Source organism: Bos indicus, chromosome 12 (assembly GCF_029378745.1).
Source record: "Bos indicus isolate NIAB-ARS_2022 breed Sahiwal x Tharparkar chromosome 12, NIAB-ARS_B.indTharparkar_mat_pri_1.0, whole genome shotgun sequence".
Lineage (NCBI taxonomy): Eukaryota > Metazoa > Chordata > Mammalia > Artiodactyla > Bovidae > Bos > Bos indicus.
The window spans coordinates 85,115,702-85,129,365 of NC_091771.1; the positions used below are offsets into that span (position 1 = coordinate 85,115,702).

At 46.3% G+C, this 13,664-nt stretch overlaps 1 protein-coding gene across 1 annotated transcript in view; it reads right to left on the bottom strand.

The window, feature by feature from the left end:
• Positions 1 to 7,945: 7,945 nt before the first annotated feature.
• The window catches only part of EFNB2 (ephrin B2), a 49,742-nt gene continuing 44,023 nt past the window's right edge, over positions 7,946 to 13,664 (bottom strand). The window contains exon 5 of the mRNA XM_019971693.2: positions 7,946 to 11,679. Within this exon, the coding sequence (XP_019827252.2) occupies positions 11,291 to 11,679 (389 nt within the window). The 3' untranslated portion in view covers positions 7,946 to 11,290. The remainder of the gene's footprint in view (positions 11,680 to 13,664) is intronic.

Below are 13,664 nucleotides of genomic sequence, written 5' to 3' on the forward strand. Positions count from 1 at the left end.
AGTTCACCATGGTTGCCGTGAGGAATGAAGGAAGGGACAGGAAAAGAAAGATAATTTTTGCCAGATGCAAGCTCAGTACTAATTTTACCCAAAATAAGATCGCTAAAAAGATAACTCTAACACACTAGTTAATAATATTATGAAATTCTTAGTTTTCTCAAGATTGATCATGGTATTTTAGTTCCATGAGGGGGGAATCTTTGTTCTTTTATTTTAAATATTTTCTTGGCCATGCTGCGCAGCACATAGGATCTTAGTTCCCTGACCAGGGATCAAACCCACGCCCCTTGCACCGGAAGCTCGGAGTCTTAACCCTTGGACCTCCAGGGAGGTCCTGAGTTTCTCTCTTCCTAGATGATGAGCGGTGAAAGGAAATGTCGTGAAATCTGTAACTACTTTCAAATGCTTTAGCCGGAGAATCGTGTGCATGCGCTCACACACGTGCCCACAGAATACACACTTATGTGCAAAATGTGAATTGTTGAATCTGCATGGTAGCTCTGTGGCAGTTTACTGTTCTGGTCTTTCAGCTTTCTGTATATCTGAGATTTTGCAAAGTAAAAAGCTAAGGAAAATGAAATAATTAAAAAGCTTGGCACCTTAGGACAGAGAGCTTCAGAGATCCCCCGTCTTCCTGATGTAGGCAGCGTTCACAGGTTGCCGTATTAAAAATGTCAGAAATCAGGCATTAAAATCTGAAATGAAGATGCATCACAGAAAGAGTGGAGACCACGGTCTGGTGGAAGGAGCTCTCTGGAAGGATTTCTGTTCAGGCCTAGGAGAAGCTGGGAACACTTGGTAAGGGTAACGAGACTCTTTCAACTGCTTCATCGCTGTCATAATCATGCTACTTTCTTGGCTGGAGATGCTGTTTGAAAAGTTAGGTTGCCTTGTATCAGATCCTTTTCTGGAATCTGTTCTTCAAGTTAACCTAAAGGAGACTCTTCAAAACAGTGCAGGGGGATGAAAAGCCCAGTGACGGTAATCCATCCTCTCCTGTGTCCTTGAGGTGATGGTGACTCACGAGAAGGTGTGTTCCTGCAGGTCATCCTCGGTGAGGCAGTGATGCTGCCACCCCAGTGGCTGGGGGCCTCTCTCCGCATCCCACATGATGCTACACACAGATTCTTGTCCGTTGCGTTCCATGCAGGCTGCGGTGTTTCCCACATTCAGCAATCACACGCAGCCAAACCTCGTCCCCACGGTGCAGAGCCAAGGGGCCCGGAGGAAAGGAACCATCACAGGCTATCTTCCATCGTCCGACAAAACGAATGGTGACTTCCTCTTTGAATGTGACACGCGTGCTCCTGGAAAGAACATGCGTGGTGTCATCTTGTCTTTTCCTGACCACAATACGGAGGAATCCAAGTCTTACGTGTGTCACTGATGACAGTGAGATTTCTGCAAGATAATTAAAGGAGTTGGTGGTTACCTTTTCTTCTCTCCACTGCAAGGAGAGAAGTTAAAAGGCAGAGCCCTGGTCTCGACAGGAGGAGCCCTGCGTCTGCTCGGCTAAAAACCTTCTGCTGCAAGAAACTCTGGAGGTCAGTCTGGCAAGCATCCCAGACACTCAGACTTCATTTTTTTTCCTGCTGTTTTTGAGCTCAGCGCTAACTACTGTTAGCAGACAGAGAGCTCTCTGCAATTCTTTCCTCAGAACTAGCTACAAGAAAACTACCAATTATAGCCAAGAAACAGTCTTTCAAATACACATACACATTGTAATGTGGGCTGGAAACCAATTGGAAACGTTTTGATTTGCCCTTTAAGGCCAGAGGCAGACGCTTGAGGCAGACTCTGAAGATATTTTGAAGAACGGTTACACTAAATTTAGCATCTGAACCAGCCCGTTGGCATATATGTAATGAAAGATTTAAAAGGAAAGAAATGTAACCCACAGTAACAAAGACATAGGCTGCTAATGGACAAATACTTCTTACAAAAGATGCTCTGGGAATAAATCATACAGTGGTTATTAGAGTTGTTACTCCCCTCTTTACATGCGTTTGAGATGCTTCACTTTTATTTGTGAAGGTTTTGAATTGACGACTGGACTCTGAGCTCCCTAACAGGAGGAATCTTCTGATTCATGTCGTCATTTCCAAGGCTTAGGGCCCCGCCTGGCATATATTAACTGTTAAATAGATGCATGATGGGTAAGTGGGCAAGTTAAATGTGTGTGTGTTTTCAGTGGACAGAAGCTTCTAGACTTGTGTAGAGCCTACTGGGCCCCTTGTTAGTGTCTTGGACCAATTTGGTAAAAAGGATCTCTCTGAGGATGCTGAAAGTGAAAGTGAAGTCACTCAGTCCTGTCCGACTCTTTGTGACCCCATGGACTGTAGCCTATCAGCCTCCTCTGTCCATGGGATTTTCCAGGCAAGAGTGCTGGAGTGGATTTCCATATCCTTCTCCAGGGGATCTTCCAGACCCAGGAATCGAACCTGGGTCTCCCGCATTGCAGGCAGACGCTTTACTGTCTGAGCCACCAGGGAAGCCAAAGTCACTGCTAATTCTGCTTCTTTGTCATGATTACCTGCTAATCTCTAAGCGTTCACTCCCAGGAAGCTACATAGATAATAGCTTTTGATTTGTTGTGTTTTATAAGCTACACGTCAAAATGGGATGCAAGGAATTAAGTTAAACCTTATGAGTGAGTGTCCCTAAAACCCACTTTCAGATGACTGTCCTCGGAGGAGGAAGGAACAGCTATGCACTTGGCCTGGAGCCAGGTGGCGGGGTCGGGGTTGGGGGGAATCCTACAAGGAACCAGAAGCTCCAGACGGGTGTCCCCAGTTCTGAGAGTTGTATGCATTCTCTCAGGCAAATGATACTTCATCAGAAGGATATGAAGGAACCCAAACACAGTAAATGCCACGTGTAAAACAAAGAAATTTGCGGTGATGTTTGTAGAAACCGCTTACAGCCTTCTCAGCATCTTGAACAATATGCAGATTGCCAGGATGCCCAAGGGACCAAATACCTTGTAGACTCGAAAGAGAACTGGCGCAGGAGCTTCTCCTGAGGTGTCCTTGTTGCTTTCCCACCTGATACGTCCTGGAGCCAGACATTAATCTCGACCACCTTTTTTGTCTCCCTTTCATGTGGCCTTAATGAGGCTACTAGACAAAAATGATACACCTCAAAGGCATCTTCAGATTTCAGTCGATTTTAAGCAGTTTTCTTTGATGACCATTATCTCCTCGACTGTTCTTGAGTTTTTATAGATAGAGTCAGGGATGGCTTTAAAAACAACACACACAAAAACTCTGTGATGTCTTTATTATGCATGAATGATTCTTAGGAAATAATAGCGCTCTTAACAACCAAAAGATGTTTTTCAGTCAGGTACTTCTTTGCCACAGACTGCAGAAGCAGAGGTGTAAATCAGAAAGGACGTATTAATAATAAAGACGTGTTCCAGCAACCAGCATGGAAAGAATGAACTACTGAGCAAGTTAATCTCAAGTACAAGGAAAACAAAGTGAACTTGGGCTCAGTTAACTGGTGGACGAGAACATGACCAATCGCTACCACATTGCCTGGCCCCTCATGAGATCTTTAAACAGAAGCTGGGAGCCTGCTCAGAGTGGCCTGACAATGTTTTTAAATAAAGAAAAAAAAAAAGATTTGCAGGCATGCTTTGTTTTACTGAACTTAGCTTGACTGCCTTTTGTTTGTTGTTGCTACAAATTGAAGATTTGGGGCAACCTTCAACCAGCAAGTCTGTTGGAACCATTTTTTCCAATAGCATTTTCTCACTTGGTGACTCTGTTACATTTTGGTAATTCTTACAATATTTCAAACTTTTTCATTTCTGTTACATTTGTTATGGTGTGGTCAGTGATCTTTGATGTTACTTCTGTAATTGTTTTGGCATTTTTTAGCAATAAAACAATTTAAAAATTAAGGTCTGTACATTTGTTTAAACATAATGTTATTGCACACTTACTAGACCATGTGTGTGCGTGCTCAGTCACTTTAGTCGTGTCCGACTCTTTGCAACACCACGGACTGTAGCCCACCAGGCTCCTCTGTCCGTGGGATTGTCAGGCAAGAATCCTGGTGTGAGTTGTCATGCCCTCCTCCAGGGGATCTTCCTGACCCAGGGATCGAACCTTCATCTTCTGCTTCTCCTGCACTGCAGGCAGATTCTTTACCACTAAGCCATTGGTGCTAGACTACAGTATAGTGTAAGTATAGCTTTTTTATATGCACCGGAAAATCAAAAAATTCATGTGACTTGCCTTTATTGCAGTATTTACTTTGTTTCGGTCTGGAACCAAACTCGAACTATCTCTGAGATGTGCCTGTTCTTAAAAGTTATGGCTAAAAGCCCGAACACACAAGAGCAGGGCTTCCAGTTCAGTCAGTGTGTGCAGATTGTTAGAAGTTGGATCTTTCTAGTTTTACCGGCAGGAAGGGGTGGCGAGCAGCCGAGCTCAGAGCCGGAGGTGGACTCTCGATGGGGGAGGGGTGAACGGTCAAGTGCAGCCCCAGGGGGGGTGGGGTTTGACAGTGAACAGTCTTCAGAGCTCTGTCTGTGGGATGCCAGGATAAATAGGAGCTTGCATTGAGATCCTTTTGTACAGAAGACTGATGGCTTTGCTGCAAATCCTGTAAAAAGCTGAAATCGACCTTCAGTGTGTTGGAGACACGCCCTCTCACTTTACAGGTGAGGCTGCTGGGGTGCGGAGCACAAAGTGATTTGCTAAAAGGCCATGGAGTCAGTGGCAGTAGAGACAGAGCAGGAAGCCAGGTCTTACTTTCATTCATTTGACACATGTATCGACTATCTACGATTGTCCGTGAACTGTGCGGCTCTCCTTATTCCTCATGTCACACGCTTATGTCTATAGAGATTTTTTTTTGAGGAGTTTGGTTGTTTTTTAAAATGTGTGTGTGTGTTTGTTGCTCAGTTGTGTCTGACTCTCTGCAACCTCCTGAGACTGTAGCCCCCTAGGCTCCTCTGTCCATGGGATTCTCCAGGCAAGAATACTGGAGTGGGTTGCCACTTCCTTCTCCAGGGGATCTTCCCGACCCAGGGATCGAACCCGAGTCTCCTTCATTGCAAGTTCTTTACTGTCTGAGCCACCAGCAAAGACCCCCTCTTTAAAAAAAAAATATAGTATATATATATAATCATATACATATATTATATATATATATAATTAGCTTCATGTGAAGAACTGTTTCTAAGAGATTCTGTTAGTTCATTTACCACGGTATAAAAACCTTGACGTGAATACATTTTTCAGCTTTGGGAGCACACTTTCATCACTAAAAAGTAGATTCATTTATCTGTATTTTGCTAGAAAAAGTATAATATTTTAACATCCCCTTGATCACTGATAAATGCTTCGTTACCTGGAAATATGAGGTAGGAAATACAGAAAAAGGAAAATATTTAGGAAATACAGAAATTGTGCCGTCAAGGGCATCTGTTGTGTAAATATCACAAACATTATGCCAAATTCACTGAAAACAGAAACAGAAGACCATCCTGGGCCTTTGGATGCAGTTGCAATTTTGCCTCCTGTTGAGTCACCTGAAGACCTCTTTTCTACCCAACCAAAAGGCAGGTAATTAGTCTTTTCTATGTACATTAGCAGTCAGTTTTATTCCTCTGAATTTTATTTATTTTTTCTTCTTCCCCTGATTCTTCTCTGGATTGGGGCCACAGACTGATACCAAGCTGCACAGCCAGACACTGATATTTTTTTTTTTTTTTCTCATTTCCATTGTGAACCTTTATCACAGTCTTTGAATGGACAACTGCTTTACCAAAAAGGAGACTGACAACAGAGAGAGTTGTTCCGAAGGGTCGTCAGCTGGCCGGACAACACTTGGGGATACAAGGCAGGGAAGTCGCAACCTCGGGCTTACCTTTCAAACAGGACGCAGGGCTCCTGCTTTTGCAACCTCTGCAAGGAGTTTCTGTATGTGACATTCCCTCTCTCTGATCGAGAAGAATCACAACTGTTGGGCACATTTCATTTTTCTCAGTTGAGGCTGACTTAGTTTGGAAAGGATGGTTTCAAAAACAAAGTGGCAGAAATGGCACTATGCACGCGACCACTGAAACTGTGTCAGGGGTCACAACGTTAAGTTGAAAACGGTATTTTGTCATCGGTTTTCTTTTACTCAGACTAATCATTCGTGATCGGGGTTGAACCTTCAGCTGGGGCACGTGGCTGTCAGCTGTGCCCGAACCTCGGATTTGCACTGGAGGGGCAGTGAAATAACCTGATGGGGAAGACGAACTACTACTCAAGCACCAAGTGAAGCTGCAGGCCGCCGGAGAATTTTGTTTCTGGTTTTCGGAAAGAGAGCGTTTGTTCGACAAACACGCCTTTAGCCCAAGTCTGCTGGGCCAAGGCTGCAGACGCAGACTTTCATGACAGTCTCCTGAGGGGCTTCTGAAACAGATTTTTCATTTGCTGCAGCCGTGGTCTGAGGCAAATCACCGTGGGCTGGAATGATCTCTGGCTCCTTACTTCAGGGGTCCTTTCTCATCCTCTCAACCTAAAAGGCTTTACTCCTTAAGGGAAGGATTAACCAGAGCTCATGTAGCCAGTGAGGGCTTCCACGGTAGCTCTGGCTAAAGAAACCGCCTGCCAGTGCAGGAGATGCAGGTTCAATTCCTGGGCAAGGAAGGTTCCCTGGAGGGTCTCACTCCAGTGAGGTTCTGAAGTCCTGGCCACTCATTCCAGCACTCTTGCCTGGGAAATACCATGAACAGAGGGGCCTGGTGGGCTGCAGTCCAGGGGGTCACGCAGAGTCAGACACGACTGAGAAGCTGAACACTCATGTGCTGCATAGCACCAGTGTAGGTGGAGAACTGAGCCCTGCATGGTCACCAGTCACTTTTTGGCTTGACCACAGCTCTGCCCTCGGAAATCGAAGGATGACCACGGTGGGGGTCTGATGATCAATACTAAGGCCTCAAAGACCACAAGATTGGGGAAAACACTTTGGGCAGCAGTCACCTTCCCCAGTAGGTGCACAGCAAGGGTGGCTAAAGCTAAATTCACTGCTTGCCTCAGTCCGGCATCACAACATTCGCTTTCATCCGTGCTACGTCTTCACAAAGAACATTTGACTTTTTCTGTCCTCCCGGGATTATTTTGTGAAGGAAAGGGAAGCAAACTGCTCTGTTTGAATGGAAAACAGATCAATCCGGAACTAAGGTTGGAATAAAAGTCCTTATTCTGGGACTTTCCTGGTGGCCCAGTGGCTAAGACTCTGCTCTCCTAATGCAGGGGGCTCTGGTTCCATGGAAGCTATGGGCTTCCCTCATAGCTCAGTCGGGAAAGAATCTGCCTGCAGTGCCTCGGGTTTGATTCCTGGGTGGGGAAGATCCCCTGGAGAAGGAAATAGCAACCCTCTCCAGTATTCTTGCCTGGAGAATCCCATGGACAGAGGAGCCTTGCAGGCTACAGTCCATGGGGTCACAAGAGTCGGACACGACCCAGTGACTCTCATTTCATTTCTGGTTCGATCTCTGGTCAGGGAACTTGACTCCACACGTGTCAACTAAGAGCCCCCGCGATGCAACGCAAGGTCCTGTGAGCCATAACCAGCACCCAGTGCAGCCAAATAGATAAAAATAGTTTCTAGAAGTCTCTCTTTTCCTCACGGCTGTTTTCACACTGCGCAGGTCAACCTGCTCAGGATAAAGAGGAGTCCATGTAAAACCTGACACTAAAACTGAGTTCAGAAGTTTTACGGGGAAACCACGGGGCTCACGCAGCAGTGTGGGGCAAGGTGAACCTTTCCGCTGTGCGCACGGCCTGGTTTGAAAAATGGGCGCGTGCACACCTATTGGGCAGAAGGGTTTGGGTAACTGCACTCACAGAGAAACATGGGAGGCAAATTAAAATAACCAACAGAAAAAAAAGCCAAAGGAAAAGAAAACAAGCAGGAAAGGAAAATACTTTGAAGGCGCTTTTTCCATAGGAAAAAAATATTTTATTTTTTTAAGAACAAATTCAGTTTGAAACAGGTTTGGAACGTGACTTCATTGGCTGGGAGCTAACTGCAATGTGGAACTAAAGCAGATCAAAAAACCTATGACAGGCTATCAAAATAAAACAAAGGAAAGAAAAAATATTTATAACTCAAGCATAATACTGTGTTACTTACAAATTGGACAACGAAATTTTAAATAAATATTCATGGTACATAATTACGGCACAAATATGCAGCAATTTGGCAACCTTTTATACCATTTTTTTTTTCCTCATTACAGTGCAAAGGGGAATGACACTGCTGTTTAACAAGCTGTAGCTAAATACATTGCAAAATTCAGATTTTATACAAAACATCTCGCTTAGACTTTATAAAAAACCAACATTGCTCTATGTACACAATCTGGGTAAGAAAAGCCATTTCTGTCTTGTTTTTCATGTGTATTTTTATTAAAAAGGTGAATAAGGCTACTGTAACACCCCAAATCCATATACAGTAAAATCTGAACTTATTTACAGCATCTTCACTTGAACATTATGGTGCAAATTCCAAAGTCAGGCGACTAGGGATGAGAATACAAGGAAGGCATTTACAGTAACTTTCCAAAGCTGAACCAACTTCAGACAAAGGGACAGTTGGTAGATTGTCATATTCTGCACCACACACAAAACAGACGCACAGACTACTGTCAACTGCCTGCAGGCAACTCTTCATCAACTCATCTGATTTTTTTTCACAGTTTAGCACATACTCAAAATGTAGCCAACTGATGACGCACACCTTCAATTGCATTAAAATCAGACTGTTTCCCATTTTTCCCCTACTCGCCCCTCTCCCCCATCCTAAAGGTCAATTTTTGATGGCTTACAAGAAAACCTTATATGAATGCACGTACAGGAGAGGCCAGGGTGATGGAAAGAATTACATATGTACTGTGGCTGGTCACCATGGCAACCTTTCACAGAAATATGATATAGATATATATAATATATACTGTCGATATATATTATACATATATGTACACATGTATACCACACACCCACTCACACAAACACACACGCACTTTGGACCAACATCATTTTCAGGTTCAGGGAGTAGAAAGAAGAAGAATTTCTGTGATAACTCATTTTTGCAGGTATTCACTGGAGGTTTGAGAACCTTAAAATGCTGTTGCTTCATTTCTTTTTTTTTTTTTCTCCCAATTCAGAAAGCAAAGTGTTACCATAGTAACGGGACTATGTTAAAGATGTCTATTTTGCATAGCACATAAAAAGTAGGTTTCCTGTTTACTCGCTTCTTTTCCCAGCAGGGAAGGGGCGAGGGGAGGGGGGAGCGAGGAAGGAAGGGGTTCAGGCTGAACTTTCAGCTGAAGCCCCCTGGACGTGACCCGGTGGATTCTAGCGAACACTTCAGCCCATGAGGCAAGGAAAACACAGCACAGAAGCTAAAGGCCGGCACATCTTCTCATTGTTGAAAACACGATGCAGTGAACACTGATTTCCTGGTATTTGGGGCTTGCACTTCCTAGTCTATGGTGACGTGACATGCCTTCAGAGGACTTGGTTATTTTTGTGTTTGCTCCCATTATTGTTATTTTTGGAGTAATGTCGTTTTTCCCAGAAGTAGCAGTCCAATTGAAAAAAAAAAAAACAACCACGGAGCGTTTGAGACCACTTAATCACCACAAATGAGTTTCACATCTTCTGGTGTGGATTGTGTGCAATCTTAAAATATATATTAGTAAAACTCTTTCATTTTATATCCCTTGTGTTCTATATACCTATTATAAACACATCCTGCCTTCCTTCTCCTCCCTGGACATCATCATCATTTGGGTCCTCAGGACTCCTAGGAGGGTTGCCGTGTGTGCCTCACCCCGACACAGTACCCGGGACTGCAGTCTCGCTCAGTACCCACCCCTCGTCCCGAGGCCAGGGTGGCACCACCATAAACCAAAGTGTCACAAGGCGAGATGAGGAGAGGGGGTGGCAGGGGAGGGGCAATGAGGGGGTAGGGGGATCTGACCTTCCTTTCGGATATGAAGATGCCTTAATAATGTCTATGATGATGGAATTACAGCCCGTGTGACCTTTGGCTTTTTAAACTTCTAGGTCAGATTTGGCTCTCTGCTATTCTCCTAAAGGCTCTCCCTGTGTTAATAAAATGTGGTAAGTATAGCAGCTGGGTCCGCTTTAAATAACATCCAAAGCAGACCGACGACTTCCCTACAGCTTCACAGCTGTACGTCTATTGCCAGTACCAAGAAAGTCCTGCCCGAATCACCCTTCTCTCCAAGCCTGGTCCTCTACCAACAATGCCCCTTTGTTCCACCCGGCTAGAGAGGGACTATTTATTTCATTATTCCTGTGCATTGCTATTTGATAAGAGTGAATTCCTTCAAATGCACCCTAATCTACTGTGTGTGTCGTTGTGTCTCCTACTTGCCTCTTAAAAATCTTAGCAAAACCAAAGTGCTGTGCTCTCTAATTGGGGCTTTCCCTTCCCAAATCTTGTTTCAGAGGCGGCAGCACGGAACTGCCTTTGCAGACAGACAGCCTTTGCGTCTCCCCCACGCCCCCTTCTCACGAAACTCCTCGTCTTCCTGGGCTGACAGCCGAGCATCTGGCTGGAAGGCTCCTTTTTACCTGCAAACGCCATTCCTATCAACGTGTGGCCCCTTTCGCTGCGGCTGTTGTTGCAGAAGGATGGAGTAGGAGACGCCCAACGTTAATGTCCCGTGAGTAATGCGAGTGTGGTGTTGGGGGAAGGGGGGGATCTCGTGTGAAGGCCTGCAGAGCCCTGGATGACAGAGCGTGTGCAACAGTGAGGACTAGAAGCCAGCGGTCTCCCGAGGCCTCACGCAGCCAGAGTCTGTGCGACAAGACAAGTCCGGGGTGCAGCTCAGGAGTGGGGTTCGGGGGCCACGCCCGAGGCAGAGGGCGGCCCCGCCAGGCCCGGCGACCCAGGGGCCTGGGATGCTCCCAGCTCTCGCTCCTGCCCACCAGCCGCTCGGTCTCCCGGCTCCTGCGGAGGCCCGCGGGCGCGCGCGCTCGTGGTACCCAGTGGTACCCGGAGGAGGAGGGGGCGGGGCGCGCGCACATCTTCTACGCGAGTCTTCCGACGGGCGGGACGCATCCTCCGTCACCGCGGCCGAAACGCTACAGACTAGTAAGCTGTCCGACTCCACGGGGCTCTTCCGAGAAGGGGTGTCCCCGCTCCCCGCTGCGCGTCAGTCCGTCGCAGACACAGGGGGTCTCGGACCCTCGGCGGGCAGCAGCGGGGACAGTAAGTTTCCTCCGGGAAGCGAAGGCACCGCCGAGGCTCAGACCTTGTAGTAAATGTTCGCCGGGCTCTGCGGGGGCATCTCCTGGACTATGTACACCGGGTGCCCGTAGTCCCCGCTGACCTTCTCGTAGTGGGGGCAGAAGACACTGTCCGCGGTCCTTAGCGGGATGATGATGTCGCTGGGCTCCGAGCCGTTGTTGTTACCGCCGCGCTTGGGCGTGGCCAGCGTGCTCAGCGACAGCGTGGCCGTGTGCTGCGGCGAGTGCTTGCGGTGCCGCCGGCGGTATTTGAGCAGCAGCACCACCAGCGTGATGATGATGACGATGAAGATGATGCATCCTGAAGCTATCCCTGCGAATAAGGCCACTTCGGAACCGAGGATATTGCTCCCAGAATGTCCGGCGCTGCTACCGTCTGTGCTGGAACCTGTGGGGAGAATGGGGGTGGGAAGAGCAGTCAGAAGAGTCAGCGCTGTCCCCAGGGGGGGTCTGGAGCGCTGCTGGGGAATGGGGGGGCGGGGATGGTGGTGTCCAGGTGGTAAAACTCAGCGGGGGAACATTTCCCTGGCAGCTAGACTCTGGTAAAGCACACCTTGTTTATTAGCCAAATGCAAGGGTAAATCAGAAAATTGGAATTGACCAACTACTACTATATATAAACTAGAAAACCAACAAGGACCTACTGTGGGCTTCCCTGGTGGCTCAGAAGGTAAAGAATCTGCCTGCAATGCAGGAGACCCAGGTTCCATCCCTGGATCCGGAAGATCCCCTGGAGAAGGAAATGGTAACCCACTCCAGTATTCTTCCCTGAAGAATCTCTGGTGGGCTACAGTCCATGGGGTTGCAAAGCATCAGACACCACTGAGCAACTAACAATACAATAAAATCCTGTATAGCCCAGGGAACGATACTCAGTATTTTGTAGTAACTTATAAGGGAAAAGAATCTGACAAAGAGCATATATGCACACCTGGATCGCTGTGCTATACACCTGAAAGTAACATGGCATGATAATTATGTTTTGTTTAGTCACTAAGTCCTGTGAGTCTTTGCCGACCCCATGGACTGTAACCCACCAGGCTTCTCTGTCCATGGGATTTCCCAGGCAAGAATACTGGAATGAGTTGCCATTTCCTTCTCCAAGGGATTTTCCTGATCCAGGAATTGAACCTGCATCTCCTGCATTGGCAGGCAGATTTTTTTTTTTTTTTAAACCAGCGAGCCACTACTGCACTTCAGTTAAAAACAAAACAAAACAAAACAGCTAAATGCAAATGGCAGAAGCCAGCCCTGGGGGGAGACGGGACTCCAGGTGGGGCTTTGATGCTGCTCCCAGACTGCTTCATTTCCCTTCCATACATCATCATCCATCAGCCGCGAGAACGGGCTGTGACAGGCAGCCCTTGATCTTGCCCCACGTCTCAACCCAGGTCAGCCAGCCTGCAGCCACCACAGGGCGCAGGAAAGGAAGTGGCCAGGTCTTCAGGTCAGCGTCTGCCGCTCAGGCGGCACGGCTCTTGGACCGCCTTCTGGCTCCCAAGGCTTCCTGGGAAGCTCCAAACCCCCTGTCATTAAGGACAAGCCCCGCCCCCCCGCAGAATGGCGGGAGTGCTCGCGAAGAGGGATGGGACCTGGGAAAACGTTCAACCCGTAACTCGTTTGTATTACTTGATTTACACTTAAAATATATCTGGAAGGCAGTAGAAACTCTCACACGGAACAGACTGCCAACCCAAATGTTAAGCACTAAAAAACTGCCTGGCATCATTATATTATCCATTTATCAGTTTGTCATAAGAATTTGACACATCTTGTCATTGAAAGTTAGAAATAACAACTTCCCTCCTTGACGCTTGGAAAGAGATGGAATATTGCTACAGATGCTAAAATCGTGCGACTACCAACCAGGCGTGCGGATCTGACGTCTGCTCAGCGACCACCACATAACAAGTTCATTCCAGTGGTAACAAACACATAGCTATTTGCTCAAAGACTGCTAAAAAAGCGAAGTTACACAACAGTCAGTTTTATCCAGTATTCTAAACTTTTGCCAGCACTCCCTTTAATATCTCATTTTACACTGAATTTGTGGAAAAAAAAAATTTGATGAAACCACCTGAAAAATGTAGCATTGTGCAATATTTTAAGATGTTACCACCTTAAATGTAGAAGAGGATCAATCAGGCTCTCTGTGGATTAGATATAATTAGATGAGGCATTAGAGCCTTAATTATATATACATTAACACCAGCTTGAAGCTAGTGTTGCAACCAGCATGATAAAGTGTCAGCCAATGAAAATAACTTTGATCTGAAAGAGCAGTGCTAATAATTGGTGCTGAGATTTGATGGATTCTGCTCTCTTGAATCTAAGACTTTGCGTGGGACTGAATTATTGTATTCTGATTGGGTA